At 37.3% G+C, this 16,937-nt stretch overlaps 1 protein-coding gene across 7 annotated transcripts in view; it reads right to left on the bottom strand.

Moving 5' to 3' along the window:
* Positions 1 to 16,937, bottom strand: part of CNKSR2 (connector enhancer of kinase suppressor of Ras 2) — a 206,390-nt gene that overhangs the window by 98,798 nt on the left and 90,655 nt on the right. For 5 of the 7 annotated variants that reach the window (XM_014879721.2, XM_088160266.1, XM_088160269.1 and 2 more), the window contains exon 8: positions 13,073 to 13,141. The exons of the other annotated variants lie outside the window; for them this stretch is intronic. In XM_014879721.2, coding sequence (XP_014735207.1) covers positions 13,073 to 13,141 — 69 coding nt within the window. The remainder of the gene's footprint in view (positions 1 to 13,072; positions 13,142 to 16,937) is intronic. 7 annotated transcript variants of the gene reach the window in all.

Raw genomic sequence — 16,937 nt, 5'->3', positions numbered from 1 at the left:
AGCATGAGAGATGTAATTTTGTGTTTCGACTTAGCTGCTTATTAATTTTTATTTATAGTACAGTGAGTCCTACAGTACTTTTAGTTAACAAGTTTAAAATGTAGAAATGGTAATATATTTTGTTTGTTACAAGGTTTTTCAAGGCCTAATTGTTCAATTAAAAACTAACACATAATTTTTAATTTTGATTTAATGATCAAATATCTGTGACCCGCAGTGTGGCATTTTTTATTTAATTAGAAGATACTACTTAAACCTAAGAAGAATAAAGTGTAAGAAAGAAAGAAACTTGCCTTAAAGCTTCTATTTTGCTTTTTACTTACTACTATATTCCAAAACTCCACATTCCAAACTCTTCACTATGTGATATTACACAGTTTTATTTAAATTACACACTAGTGATTTTAGCTTTATAATTTAGTTTTGGAAACTTTTTCTAAGGCTTCAGGTCAAAAGCACTCTTCTTTTGGGGGGGGTCAGTGCTTGACAATACAGAAAGTTCAAAACTCTCTGTTTCCAGGGTCCCAACAGCTTTAAATGAAGTGACCTTGTTAAACTAGTGCCACCTGGAAGCAGCAGTCAGACAGGAGAGGGCTCATGGATGGCAGCCTGAGCCCCGCTGGCTTTGGCTGCCCAAGCCTGAATCCCTGTGGCTGCCGGAGCAGCCCAGGGCCACTGCAGGGAGGGACCAGGGCAGCTCCTGGCCCTGAGGGGTCATGGTGAGCTGGTCTTGCCAACACTGCAGACTCCTCCAGCAGCTAAGGGAGGGACAGAAGGAGTAACCCACACCTAAGGAGTGGTGGCCCAAGGCCAGACCAACAGCGCTGCTGGGCTGGCACGGGGGGGCTTCCAAAAAGGAGGGGACAGACACACACCTGCACACGGGGTGCCTACAGCACCAGCATCAGGCACCTGCACATCTCCCATTCACTCCACCACTACATGGCCACAGGCTGTGGCCAGGCTGGGAAGCCTCACCAGTGCTCCAGAGTCACTCAGGGACACCCAGGTTGCTTCAGCAGAGCAGGTTGGGCACATGGCAGCCCTGACACATCCTCCTCATCTCCTTGCCAAGCACCCACTAACCCAAACTGCAGGAAGCTTTAGCAAAGGGTGCTGTTAAAGGTCCCCATGAACACGCTTCTGAGCAAGCTCAGGTTCATTTTAAAAGACCTCTATGTTTCTTTGGCTTTCAGCAAGAGCATCTGGATGACAATACTAAAACAATCTGAAATTAAACTTTTATTTTGAATTTCTGTACTAAATTGTCAAGAATTTAACTTTTAAGTAATTGAATGTTGTTCCTAAATAGTTACCTTTTTACCCATATAAATCTATTGCCTCCCTTACGATAAACTTAGAAGATTGGCAATAATCTTGCTTTTTCTGATAGTAAGCATGACCATTCATTGAATCTTTTTTGACACAGCTGCAGTCATGACAGTATTCCCATACTCCTGTGCTCATTCATGAGGACTGCTGTATGTTATGATCCAGAATGAAGATCTGTAAACTATTAACATGCAGGCAGTTCAAATACAATTGGATGGCCCTACACCAACTATTTTTAGGATGCTATGAAATAACCTACAGTCTGAAAAATCTAGGACTTGTACCCCCAGAGAGCAGCTACTTCATTTAAAAGCAGTGTGCAAACCCAAAACACAGTGAAACTACATCATTGAGAGGGTAGAACAACAGTCAAATGGTAAAGAGAACAGAGTTCATATTTTTACAGGCATCATTCTATTCTAAAGGTGATCAGAGTCCCAGGAAAGTTAATGAAAGCTTTCTGCATCCATGAAAAGAAAACTGTTATTTTTTTCCCATTACTTTAATTCTTTCCTGACTTGCAGATTTTGAAAAGGTAAAAGTAGTAATATTTTTACACTTTTGAAGGAAAAATAACACCTGGCTGCTAAATACAATCTGCTAAGCCATTTCTAACTGTGAATATGCAAAATCCACTCAAGTGTCTAATTTTAAAAAGTTGGTGGACTGGGAAGATAACCAAAATCCTTTTTCTTTCAATGTTGCCTGTAATTAGTTGCATATACCCAGAGTACTTTGACTTATCAGCATTTCAGGCTTCAAGCTTTTACTAATTTTTCAGCCAAAAACACTGAACAATTTCTAGAAGGGAAAGTGTATACATCTTAAGAAATGGGGTTTTTTAAGGACTTCCATATCTAACACCATCTTGCATTTCATGAAAAACAAGAGTGCATAAGGAAAGAAATCCCAACACTGCACTTCAAACAACTATCAAACATAGCATGTTATTAAGCAATTCAGAATCTGACAAGAAATGTAAGAGTGTCATGCTGCTAAATTAACGACTGATTTCCATGAACACTGGCCAGAAATAAGGACAGCTAGCTGCTAGCCCCATGAAACAAATGTTAGTAGCAAATATCTTCTTCCCTTCCCCCAGCTGCAAATGCCTGAAAAGGTGAAAAATTAATGGAAAGCCATAGGTCTTCTGTCTCCAGAAAATACAACAGTGAGGAAACCTCAGAAGGATGTTTACAGCATAGACTACCACAGAGATGAAAGCTGTATCTGTATGCAGTAGGGGAAGCAGTGTCAGGAGAGCAGTAGATGCCTTCTCAGGGATTTATTCAGGTTCTTAAGCTAGCATGATAATAGGATCCACACTTGCATAATGGTTTCTCCCAAAGAGGAGAGGTTAATAATATTGTGATTGCATAGGCTGCAATTCTAATTAAATAGTATCTTGGCTATATTATTTAAATCAATGCAATTTTAATTCAATGTTAAAAGTCAGTTCTGTGCATCCTTAAAACGTCTCTGATCACACTGCACTGTATCATTGCCCCAAGTCACAGCAACACAGTTTGTATGTAAAGTACATTGAAAAAAACCCGTACCTTTTACTTGAATAATTCCTGATATTTCACTAAAACTATTGCTTACCACCAAACCATGAAATAAGTAATTTCTTAAATTCATTTTTGGCTATGTACACTAAAGATCACAATTAAGGACTTCCCCAAGAATAAACTAAGTTAGGATCCAAACTGAGAGTTGAGTGCAGAAATCACTACGTGTCATTAAGCTAAACACATTTCCTTGTCAGAAAATGTATCTGACCCAGAGCTTAACTTCTGCAAAGTACAGCAAAGTACCATAATTCAACAAACTTGACCATATTAGTAACATGGCTACAGAACAACTCAGTATAGGAGGTATTATCCATGGGGGAATTAAAACTTGATTTATCCAGAAACAGAGAATCAGTTCTGTATTGAAGCTTGGACGCTGTTTAATAGCAATGCTTACCTTTCATTTTGTACTGATACAATCAACCTTCAGCTCAGAGCTACCCCACTGTTTTGCTTTTGAGTCATTGCTAGCACAACATCCTAGAACAAATAAATGAGCATATTTGTTGGAAGAGTAAAGACTCCAACTTTAGGAGTTTGATTATATATTTTATAGACATAAAGGTCAGTTACTAGATACAATTTCTGAGGAAGAAGGGTCTCATTTCCCCATTTTAGGGTATGGCTTTAAAAAATGGGATTGATTCCAGTCCACTCAGATTTGGTGTACCTCTGAAATTCAAAGCATTTTCCTTCACTTGTGTACCTGCAGTGACTTGCTGCTGCAGTGTGGTAATTATAAGGCATCTGTCTCTTCAACCAGGAGTAGAGATAATCAAACAAGACAACTACAGGCAGTTTGGAAGGTTTTCACTCAACCTTCCATCTAGTTTCAGAACATAGAACTCAGCATTATTTATCCTCAGAGGGACTAAACTCAGTCTTTCAAATACTATGATGGTGTCTCAAGCACCAGGACATGTGTAACTTCCATGGGGGCAAAGTACTGATAGGACTATGCAAACTCAAACCCCAATCATACAACAGGCAAGAAACCATTAGGTCCTTGCACTGGGATATAGGGAACGAGGGCTCTGATCATAATTCCCAGTGACCACTTTTTTGTGTAATATAAATGCAATACAAACTAACACACACAGCAGAGACCAGGGTCTGAGAGCCACGTTGTGATGAGCAGGACCTACCCCTTTCTTCACAAAGGACACAGAAATTAAACTCTTATGAACAGAAGTGTTGCCACCAGAGTCCTTCCTTGGGCTCATTTTCAGGAGTTTCCAAGAAATATATGGAGAGCCCAGGTGTCTATTCATTACAGCAGGGCTTCTGCAAAGGACAGTGTCTCTCCAGCCTAAGAAGAGACATTTCTGCATCCTCGGGTGGCCTTGGGTGAGTGCTGAGAAAACTCAAGTGCTGATAAATATCTAAGCAGGCACAGAGAGCTAGTGGCATGAGCTGGAGGCTCAGGCAGGATTTAGGCAGACTGAGTCACGCCCTGGTTTCTCACAGATTAAGCTGCAGTATGGATTTGAAGAGCTTTCCCCTTCCTTGGGGAAGAGGAATAGCCAAATTCTCTATATTTCATGCAGCATAAGGCATGTGCTCCTCAGGAGTGACCCTGCAGTATTATCCCCCAGCCACATCTGCCTCACAGGAATTCATTTCTGTGGCCTTGTGCTTCATCTCACAATGGGAATTTGACTTATGTGTGTGTGCATTGCACAATCTTATATTTAAATTCCCCAAATGCTTGTCCTGGAATTAAAACAATAAATATATGTAAACTTACATGCATACACATGTATTTTTTTTTCAGATCAGATTCACATTATCAAAATCTAGTATTTTAGAATGATTCCAGTGAGTCAGTAATTCCAACAGTCTTTGACCCCTGCCCAGCTTTTCAGGGTAGAAATAAACTATTTGAGACCTCTAGCTGCCATGCAGCTGAACAGTGCTGTTACTCTTGAAGCAGATGTTTCTTGAGACTGAATTAATATAGTGAAGATAAATTAAGATGTGTACAAAGAAATTGTAAAAAAAAACCCCAAAAACTTAAGGTCACTAATGACCAAACAAACAAACAAAAAAATCCAAATCCAAAATAAGCCTGTAAGTGAGCTGAAAACTTGTGCAGCATCATTTAGCTAAAAGGACAAGGATATGGAGTTAAAAGAAATTGTCATAAAAAAGCAGAAATTATTTTGTCCTGACAGAGCTTTTCTTTTTTTTTCATCCTATTTTTATTAAAATAATCAGCCTTAGACTATGTACTCAGTTCAAGCTACTGTGTTGTTTTAATCCAGTACTGAGTTTTTTTAAATAAAAAATTACCTATTCAGATTACATCTACTCAAATCGTAGAATTCCCCTTGCTTTAATTTTTTCCTCCCATGTGACACAGAATGAACTTGCTTTTCGTACTGTTTTGATCTATTTTTACAATAACCATCAGTATCTTACACTTCCTCACAGTTACCTCCTAATTTCATCAGAATAAGACAACAGATTACACAACAGAAGACCAGCTGTGTCCTGTACACAGCTGCTACCTGCACAAAGCACTGAAGATTCAGAATTATTCCAACCTTACTCACATGTGATCCAGGCTGTGCACAACTGTAATGTCACTTGTGTTAATATGCACAACATTGAAGGCATCCCTCCTCAAGCTTTCATAATCTTTTCTACAGTGTACTTCAATTTTCAGCAACCTCAGTTAAAAGGAAATTATAAGCAGCAGAATAATACCTGCCTTCTTTTCCAAATACACATACCTGAACATACACTAACAGTAAGCCTTTTTAACCTGTTCTTATGAGACAAAAAGAGTTATATAATCTGTGTTCTGTTCTACAGGCATCAAAAAAGTTAACAATAGAAAACTGTAATTCTACTTAATATCTGCTACATGGCATTAGACATATACTCTAATTATATATTCTGAAATAACCATTTTAACTGCAGAATTTACAGTATTCTCACTATGGAGAACATACTGTTAAAATTTTAATTTAAACTGCCTGCACATACAAATTGTACCAAGATTTGTAGCCAGTAGCAACTACTGAGAATATGAAAATAATTTTTATCAGGAATATATGCAAAAACATTTTGGTAGCATATTGTCTTTCAATATTTATATTGAAAATATTAATATCATTTACAGCACCACTTAGAGAATTTTTTTCTATGGAAATGTCACCATGTGGGGGAAAAAATCAAAACAAAAAAAAACCCTCTAAAAATAAAATCATTAAAATACATCATCTTCCAATGTGTTCTTTGCAGAAAGATGAATTTATCAATTAGGTTACAAAAATATTCCACACAATACTGCAGCAGGTTTTAGCAAACACATCCTCAGGAGTATAGTCCTAAGTACAGCTTGTATAAAAACACTAGACTTGGATATGGACTCAGAAACATGGCTATTTCCAGTGGTGACACTATGAAGGCCCACCAGTGACACTCACAGAAAAAGTCACCTGGTGTCTACTGAGGACTCCTTATTACAATTAAACTGCTTTCAAAAGATACTTTGTTGCCTAAAAGTCAGCCCAGGTGAGTATTCCCAAATGGCAGCAGTACAGAGCAGTCTATGTCCTCAATTACTAAGAACTTTTTCCCCCCAAAGAAAAATAATCTAAGAACTCAATATGAATGTTGTTTGCTGAATGTTGTTCCTGTATATTCACATAATCACACAAGTACCAGGGCTCAATAACAGCATAGTTGTCCATTCTGGGGTACAGGCAGGACAGAATAAAAAAAAATCTGGTTTTGAGTGAGCTGTAGGACATAGCAAATGGCATTTGGTGAGCGAGACCACAATCAGGTCTCACAGGGAATACTTTGAGAAATACAGGGTATGGGTACTGAAGCCATGTCCCAGTCATACGAGATGATAAGCATGTCCTGTTGCACCAACTTCTTGAAAGAACTTCCTGAATGGACTTGTACAGCAATGTCAACCTTTCAGTGCTTGACTGTTCACAGCTCCTCCAGTCCCAAACCAACCCCAGAGATGAGGCTTGGCATGGCCAGCACATTCTAGTGCACTGAACTGCAGCAGAGGGTCGGGATCAGGTGCTCTGGAGCACAGAACCAAGAGCACAGTGAATGTGAGATGCCAGTGCCCAGGCTACAGGAACAAATGTGCCACTCACAAAGCCAGAGGCAGTAAGGAACAGTTCCCATAACCATTTGTGATTTATGAATGATACTGACAGTCTTCCCTTTCCATTCTTGGGCACAGTCAACCAGGTTTAATCCTTTCAGCTAAGACAAGAAGGTTGACTTAAAGTAGCCAAACTGACATAGTTTAGTTCTGTTATCATCTAGGAGGCAGGCAGCTGCTGAATGGCAGCAGCAGCTTTCTGCTGCAACTGCAGTTCCACTACAACGTGACACAGGTGTGCTTAAGTGTGAAAATTTAATAAGGAAAATTATTTAGTTTGGAAGCAGCATGGGCTGGCCAAAGCTTATACTGGTCTAACAGAGATGTGACAATATCTGTTAGCTGTTCTGTCCTGCCAGTGATGGAAGTATATAACCAGATGCCCACACTGGCACATCACCCCATGTACATTAGAATGAGCCTGTGCTCAAAGTGGTGTGCGCTCCACACATCAACTCCAAACAACCCCCAGGGATCAACTGGAAAGAGATTCCATGGACAAAAGCATCCAGCATTTGTTCCCATGGGGAAATGAAAGATCATGTTCACTCACACCTTTCATTTCTGCAACACCACACTTTCCTGACATATGCAATATACAATAATACATTTGTGGGTAACTACATCTATGCAAAAAAGATAACATAAATAACACCATATAGTCTCAATACAAATTCCATGGTAAAGGGAAATTGACAAAAATATTTTTTCTTTTGAAGGGATCATGACAATTTAGTTCCTTTCTCAGTACTACATAATACCTAACAGAGATTGAAAAACAGGATAGGTAATTATATTGAAATATTAAGAGGGTGGTTAAAGGACAGACTAAAATTGTCAGAAAGCATGGACCCCTTAGCCTGGCAAACTACAAAGAGTTTAGGACAGAACCTTAAAGAACTAGGTTACTTCCATAAAGACTTCCATGAATATTTCTGGATAGCCCTAAAAAGGTTTTAAATGTAAATCTCACCTACCATTAAAACTAAATATCCGTATTAACATTTACCAAACTTTTATAAACAGAGAAAGCCCAAGGATTAAGAAAGGATTAAAAGCATGATTTGGGAGCTGGTCCTCTATCTCCTCCTCCATAAAAGCACATGCATAACAGCAATAGAAGGAAACTGAACAAAAAGCTCATTTCCCTTCAACTTTTATGATCTTGATGCACTGTTTTTTGTTCAAGTCAAGCATCATAATAAAAATGCTGTTTTAAAGATGCTCTTAATGGAAGCTGTATAAGGTGTCAAACATCCTATGTTAAAAGCTTGAACTGACCCAGCTGTCCCCTCCCTTGTACTATCCCAGCCCACTTACCCATTAAGCCTCTTTAGAAATTCTGCCTCTTTAAAAGCCAAGTTAAGGAGGCCTTAAATAAAATATCTGTGTTCACAACAGTCTAGCTGGATATGAAACAGTGCAGAAAAAAGAAATAAATATTTGCAGCATCATTTTTCTACTTAGAGGAATTTTGTTTGGTTTGGTTTCCCCCCCAGTATTAGAAGCCATCTACTGCAATCTCCATTTCTGATGTCTACACTCCAGAGATTCACATGCACCCCAAGCTCAGTATTGCCTATGAGCTGGAATTTTCCATCTCCTAACAAATCCTAAGACATTCTGTGCAAGTTGAACTCTCCTTACTAATTGTACAGTAAAACTTAAAAATCTGTTCTTTCATTTTCCAAAACAAAGATTTAAGTTAGGATGAGTATCTAGGAAGGCATCATACTCGTCAAGTGTATACCCTACCAACAAAGCAAGGTATCATCTTGCAAATGTATCTGTCATGTTTCAGTGGAATTTTAGCAAAATCTCCTCTAAGTTTTTGTACTGTAAATATATATAAAGTTCCTGTATGTCAACTATGTGGACTTGGTTTGGCACACTGGAGTTTCCACAGCAAGAAATCTGCTGTATAAAAGTTCAGTGTTATCTATTACAAGATGCCATAAAACACAATTCCAGCTTTTAGGTGTTAAATACACTAAACCTACCAGCTTCTACATGCAACAGATTGGTAATTGACCATAGTCACCTATTTTTTCCCCATCATCAACATTTACCTAAGTTCTGATGAGTTTTAGCCAACAAACACAAATTTTGGGAATCCACAGGTCTATCTCAAACATGTATTTAATCCCTAAATTATATCATACTTGTATTCAAAGTATATGCAATATGCCAAATATGCCTCCAAAACAAAGAAACTATTATACAAGAACAGACTGTTAATCAAGAATCTTACACCATCCTGAGTCTGTACATCCCTGTTTTCTGCTTGAGTATTTTCTCTATTGTTTTATCACTGATGCAACCAGGAACAGTACTGTGGAGAGAACTAATTCATTCAAGCAGTAATATAGTGTTCAGCACTTTCAGTTGGTTAAAAAAAGGACAATCTTGAGCCAAAACAGGCTCAAGAATTATATATGGGCAGAAACATGAGTACTGCAGTACAGTGCAAATTCTGAAATATCTGAGTGAGGAAGGTGTTTTTGCTTGTTTGTTTGCATTGGAAATATTTTAGACACACAGGCTTTCAGAGAAGATAAAGGGTGGAATTTTCAGGGAAGTTTAGCAGAAGACATTGTCTAAATCCTTTGAATCTTTATAGGAGAGTCACAGAATCACAGAATCGTTTGGGTTGAAAGGGACCCTAAGGATCACCTAGCATCAAACCCCCTGCCATGGGCAGAGACAGCCCCACAAAGCCCTGTCCAACCTGGCCTTGAACATTTCCAGGGATGGGGCATCTACAGCTTCTCTGGGTAACTTTTTCCATGCTTTTACAAGCCTCCCAGCAAAGAATTTCTTCCTAACACCTAATCTAAACTTGCTTTCTTTCAGTTTAAAGCTATTCCCCTTGGCCTATCAATAAAGGTCCTCGTAAAAAGTCCCCCTCCAGCTCTCTTGCAGCCCCTTTAGTTACTGGAAGGTGCTACAAAATCTTCCCAAGGCCTTTTCCACTCTAGGCTGAACAACCCAACTCTCTCAGCCTGTTCTCCAAGGAGAGGTGTTCCAGCCCTGGGATCATCTTTGTGATCTCCTCTGGACTTGGTCCAGCAGGTTCACGACCTTCTCATGTTGGAGGGAGTTATTAATTACAGAACTATTGAAGAATAGATCTGTTCTGCAAGGCAAAACTGACACAGAAGATTCACATAGCTATTTAACCTCAAGAAACTACTATTTAAAGGACAATTTTCTAAACATTAACTTTTCATTGGCTTTAGGTCTAATCAATTTTTTTTTTTAATACAGAAGGTTCAAATAGTCCAAACATCCTGCCAGCAACAAGTGGAATAATCTTGTTAGGCATGTTTTCTATCAAATAGCAAACAATCAAAATAATCACATGAAATTCTTTGATTTCACTGTCAAATGAAATACTACAAAGATTAAGCAACATTAGAAGCAGAGGATGTCAATAGACAATTTAAAACTATTTGACACCCAGTATTAGGACATGCAAAATGAAAATCAGTATAAACCATTTAACCATTCTCCTACTTTGTCATGCTGCTTATTTGAAAGTCAGTGGGCTTTCTGAAAAAGCAGCCTTTTCGTAGTTATTACAATGTGATTCTTGGAAGAAGTATTATCTAACAAGTTGGATTTTTAAACCAATTGTATGGAACTTCTCTTCCTCATATTTGTATTCACTCTTTGAAATATAAAGTACAATAGACAGACAATAACTTCAATTTGACAGATAAATACACTGAAATAACTGAAGTAGACTTCTTAAAAAGGGCTTTAACTCTAAAAGAAATTGAAGGTTTGGGAGATTTTTTGGGTTTTTTTACATTTTGAGTCTTCATTTACAAGACTCAACCTTAATAACAGCTACATGTAAATAACACTTCCCTACAGCTTTAGAATTAGATATTTTTTGAAAATTAGATAATTTAAAAATTTAGTTATTTCCTGGTCAATACTAGTGATATAAGTATGATGAGTTACATATGATATGTATGATATGTAAATATGCATGGGAAGTTACAGGGTGCAAGCTGTCCTATATTTGCTGCTGGTGAGTAGTATATCAAGTGTGAAAAGCTATCAATACACAGTAAAAACAAAATGTAGTATCATCAGAATTATTTATCTCCTAAGCAAGAGTCACTGTAAGGAATAATACTGCTTCCCAGAAAAGCAGATTCCTAGAACTGGACAGTAAATTCCTCATGACAGAGGCTGGAGTACAATAGGATTTACTTAGACTCTTGTCAAATCCTGCAGCATCTATAGAAAAAAAATGAAATATTTGGGCTTTATAAATTGAAGAGTGAATGTAGTGTACTCTTGCAAAGGTAACGTGGGAGGTACTACCACATTTCTAAGAAAATCCTAATTGATTTTCACTGTGGAAAATTAACACTAGAACACAAGAAAGTTACTTGTATACATTGTATACAATATCAATAATAACAACTATTTCAATTATATTGTTGATACAACAAAGAAAAGCGTAAGTAAATGTGTGGTTTAGTCTATTACTATACATATTCACCATTTTAAACTAAGTTTGTCTTAGCTCTCCATGGTCCTTTTTCCTAGAAATAATTTCCTTTTTCTGTGCCTCTGAAAATACTTCACTTATGCAAAAGCCAAGACACCCAAATCATACATTAAATATTCCATCCACATAGGTAAGAAAGCTCATCTTAAGGCCAGTCAAAACATTACTGTTAGCATTAGAGTTAAGAATCTGATCTTTCCATCAAATAACTGCAGTGTAGATGTGCTAAGAAAATTAGAATAAATAGCTAGCCAACTGGAAATTTTCAAGTTGACAAGGCAACTTTACAGCACCATCAAAATTTTTTTTTGAAAACTAGCTAGCTAGTACTGAATGTTTAATGATGGGCTTCTTCAGGTATGTATACATTTAAATAGCCAAAATAATAATGTTCTAAAATGTTTTCCAAATTAAACTGATGTCATAAGCTTTTTTTCAGTGTAGAAAAACAGAGAAATTAGTCATCAACTGTACATGAAAAGCAATAATGGGATACAACACTTACAGAGAAGCTGTGTGGCCAAAACAGTATTAAAATTCATCCTGACCTGCTCAGATTTATCAAATTACCTTGCATAGCTCAAAAGATGGCTTCTCATCTTTTAAGGTCCATATGGTACAGTATATTTGATTTCAAACTTAACTGGAGGGTATAGTGAAATATTACCCTAACCTGTGCAGAGGAGCTCACATGATGTACAGTGGCCTAAAGATGGAAGTGGAGCCCCGTGTGGGATGACAGAACACAGCTCCTAACAAATGGCTGCTGCACTAATACCATATATTGACTTTCACTACTCTCAAGAAACTTCATGCTTTGGAAAAAGAATAGCTGCTTTCTATACTGTAATTTTGCCTTTTCTCTTAAAAAGCCTTACCTTAGAAAAGGTAAATTAATTTTAACAGTTCACTAATCCTAAATAAAATCACCAAGCACTAACAAGTATCTGTTCCCACAAAAGGCAATTTGCATGGTATTAGTTTTCTTGACTATCATATCTGAAAGGTTTGTCTAAGCTTCCAAGTTTAAAGTCAATCACCTAGGTACCCCTATGAGAATTTCACATGCTTGTCTTCTTAAAAACCACACTCTACACTTTCCAGTATGTTTGGAAAATAGTAAGCTTTCCAGCTTCCAAGAAGCATTCTTGATCTTAAACCCAAAAAGGTACAATATTTCCAACTCCCTGCAACCCAAAATTTCCATTACACTTAAACCAACTGTTTATTAATAGTGCATGGGCAAGCAGAAAACAGCCTAACAGATCTACCAAGTCACAGATATTTAGCCTAACTTAATATCTCCTGCAATACTAAGATTATCAGGGTTTTAGCATAAGACTTCAGAACTATGTAGTTTCAAAAGAGAAAAGGAAAATTTAGATGTTAGAAGAAATAATGATTTATAAAAACACATTTTTCTACACAATTCTTCTCTACACATGCTAATGTGCCCCGACACTTCTATCTCCAAGTGACACAGAACATAGTTATACATACCACAGTTTGGTGGTTAACTTGAATCACTTCATCCCCAGCATGGATTTTCTTGCACCGATCTGCAGGTGACTGAATTTAAAATAAAAGAGATGATCAAGAATACAGGTCTTACTGGTCATCATCTCTCTTTCAGCAGTATGATTGCTAAGCTATGTAAATCAGGTTAGACTGATAGACATTCTACTGTGAAATAAAGAATTAAAGAAATATTTAATAAATCAGTTTGTTCTTGTTGGAGAAAAATGATATGCACTATTCTACACAATAAAATCACATGTTAAGAAAGATTTGAATACATATGATAACTGAGTCCTAAAGAGTTCTTTTGAATTTCATCCTGACAAAAAAAAATGTTTTAATCTGCTGGACATCTCTTAAGTCTCGAAAGCCAATCTTTGGCCGACTTTTGAACCTACCAAGACAAAGTGGCAATAAATAAATATTAAACAAGTTTCATAAAATTGTCTTTTTATTCTACAACATTTCAAAATGTTGCAGAGAGCTTTACTAAATTACTGCTCTGCAAAGAGCACACAAGAAGAGAAGACTGGGTTACGTACAACCTAGGTAGAGCAAGTAAGTTAATGGTAACTTTGGTTTTGGAACATTATTAGGATGAAAGAAATGGAACCATCATCAAAATCCTACAGTGATCACACTTAAAAAACCAAAGTAGTTTCGTACTTTGCTTTGGCCTCAAAAAAAAAAATCTCAGTAACAACAACAGAAAAAAACCCAAAAACACCTCTTCCATAAAGTGAAAGCCCCACAAATTTTCCCTTCTCTCTTTACAGTAGGCCAATTGTTTTCTGAGGGGAATACCTCTTAAGTTTAAAGAAAAAGAAATTCCTTCCATTTTTCAAAGTCACGCTTTAATTTTTCTCAGAATACTGTGGCTGCCAGAAGGCACTTGACTCCACAGTAGAAGGTGAGACTGACAGTTTGAAAAAAAGAACCCAAAGGAGCAGATTTAAAAAAAAAAAAAAAAATTGCTACAAATTTTACGTTAAGGAGTGAAATTAATTTAGTTTTCAGCTGAGAGAACAGGTCATCAAAAGAAACTACTCCAGGCCTGAAATGTGGACTTTTTGTAATAACCTTTGTACTACATTCCCATTCAAAACACATGTCCCACAGCTAAGCCATGACTTTCTAGTTAAATTGCACATAATTCATGGCCTAAGTTAAGGACAGTGTACAAATGAAAAATATCCAAGAGACATGAGAGGCTGAAAGAAGGGTCACTCATGACTCAGTCCCAGCAGACATTGCACAGAACATCCTAAATCAAACTGGGCTGGTAAGAATGTCATTTCATTTATATAAATAATACCAGCATTGACATTTTGGTGCTATTTAAGCAATAAAGGCACTGGTTGAGTGACTTGTGGAAAAATTTTATCACCAGTGATTATGTCCTAATAATCTGTCTTCTGTCTGCCATTTCACTACTCACACTTACTCATTCATACCTCTAAAATCTTTATAATCCTCCTATGTAATACAGCTCTTTCAGCTCAGATATAGTTACACCTAAGACTTTTAAAATGCAAATGCAAATGCAAGTGAATTCTGTGTCATTACCCTTGAACTCCTCAGGACTTTATTACAATACATCCTTTGCTTTACAGTGTCTTCAGCATTTGCAGCTTAAATCTTGACAATATAGGTCAAGTTTGCCAAGTCATTAAAACATGGTCTGAAAATCTTCAACTGTTAAAAAAGCCTCACTGTAATTATGCCTCAAACACAAGGTGAGGTAAAATCATTTATAAAGGTATGTCAAGGCTGTGGTCTTATGAAGGGGTGGTAACTCCTGTTCCTTATTGCTTTTTCCTCTCCAATAAAAAACAGACCTTGCTGTAAAATAGTATCTTTTATCATGGCTGCTTAAGGAAAACAGGAGAATCAATTATAATCTTTTTTAGATGTATATGCTGATCTTATTTTTTTTTTAAGCACAGAATCCACTCATGAAGTCCTACTAGGAGGAACAATGAGTGACACAGCACAACTGTATCTTCATTAGCTGGTGATTTGGACATGTTACCGAGACTCACACATCAATAACTAAAAACTTTTCAGAATCTACTTAGATTTATTCTTTAGAATAGATTTAGTTTATCCTTTAGACTAAATGTTGTCTTCTTTCTTATTCTCCTGGTATACCCACACTGTCTGAAAGTCCAGTTTAGAGCTCCTGAAGCACAACTGCTGCATACCCACAGTGGAGATTTTGGTACTTTTTCTTCTGAAAAATCTCTCTTCCCTATGATCTAAGGGCACCATGCAAAGCCAACCAGACCATAGTAAATGGTGACACTGGGAGCACCCCCTTCAAAGCCACATTCCTGCTGGAGATGCACTGCATGCTGTTACTTTAGAAAAAAATGTTCTTTTTCATTGGAAAATCAAAGGAAAAAATGGTCTTATTTGAAGAACACATTTGGTTTGTGAATTAAAAGAATCTCTCCAATATAGTCTAGATGGGCTACTTAACAAGAAACCTAAAATCTTCTGTTGGACCAAACACCCTTTAGATTGTTACTTCCAAACAAAAGACAGAAGACACGAACCGGAAAGCTCAGCTTGCTCTGATGCTCCAGGGCCACCAGAGAAGCCCTTAGAGGGCTGTGACCTGTGAGGAACAATTGCTCTCTCCCAGCCCAAGCCTCAGAGCTCAGCTGCTTTGATCTGCAGGGCGAACATGTTGGGGGAGATGATTCCTAATGCCAAACAGCAAGATCCAAACTCTAATGGGCTTTGCAGTTGGGTATCAAACACCTCAAGGGCCAGAAAGAAAAAGCAGAACTGTTACTACAAAACTACTCTCCTACATTAATGTGGAGAGCACTACCATGATACTGTGTTTAATACAGACACATGTTCTTCTCCAGGATCTTTCAGACAAAAATTCTGTCACTGTCTCACTTGGAAATTAAAGGGACACAAAATTTTGTTCAAATGCAGGAGAATTTGGATTCTTGTTTCCTAGAAGTTAAACTGTACTGCAAAGAGTAAACATGTTAAGGCCAGCAGGTCAGATCACATGTGCACCATCATGATCTTATTCTGGCCATGCTGCTTAGATCTTTCTCCTCCCATCAACCAAAATCAAAACTCTGTCTGTGTCTATGTGTGTGTGTTCAAGAAAGCAGCTAGAAGTTGTGTTTTTACAAGTAGGAGACACCCTTCTTTCTCTAAAGCACTACTCTTTTTCACAATTGCTTTAACACACAGCAGCTTTTTCCTTTGACAACAGAGAGCAGCTTCTTGGTCTGCCGTGGGCAACTCCAGGGTGTCACAGTGAGGGAAAGAGTCAGTAACAACAGCAGAAGAGTCATCATGACTGAAGCTTCCTGACATAGCTTTAAATTATATTCATGAATCACAAAGATTAGAGTTTTGAGGGATGCATTAGGATTTTATTTTTATCTTTGCCCCTGGGAAATTAATTCCATTAGCAAGTTATGGAAAGAAACTGTTCCTTCTTTGAGAGATTCAACTGTAAAAATTGCTCTCTTCATTTCATATATTTTCTAGATTAAGCTCAACTGTAGTTCTGTTTGGTTTGTTTAGTTTTGCTGATTTCACTAATGATGTCTGTAGCTATAGTTCTGACTCTCTAGAATTTTTATTTTCCTTTAAATTCCTTACTTTTTTTTTTTTAATTCCAAGATAGGTGGCATTCACACAAATTCTACAACAGGTATTATCTATTGGTTATGACCCATGGACATTCTGCCCACAGCAGAAAACAGAAAGGAAAAAGGCTATCAGACTGCAGCTCCTATGAAAGGATGAAAATATTTCTATTTTATTGAGATGTTAACAGAACCTCACTGCAGATCAGATGCAGCAGCTG

The sequence above is a fragment of the Sturnus vulgaris genome, chromosome 2 (genome assembly GCF_052056855.1).
Source record: "Sturnus vulgaris isolate bStuVul1 chromosome 2, bStuVul1.hap1, whole genome shotgun sequence".
Taxonomy (NCBI): domain Eukaryota; kingdom Metazoa; phylum Chordata; class Aves; order Passeriformes; family Sturnidae; genus Sturnus; species Sturnus vulgaris.
This window is presented reverse-complemented; position numbering and strand designations above follow the sequence as displayed.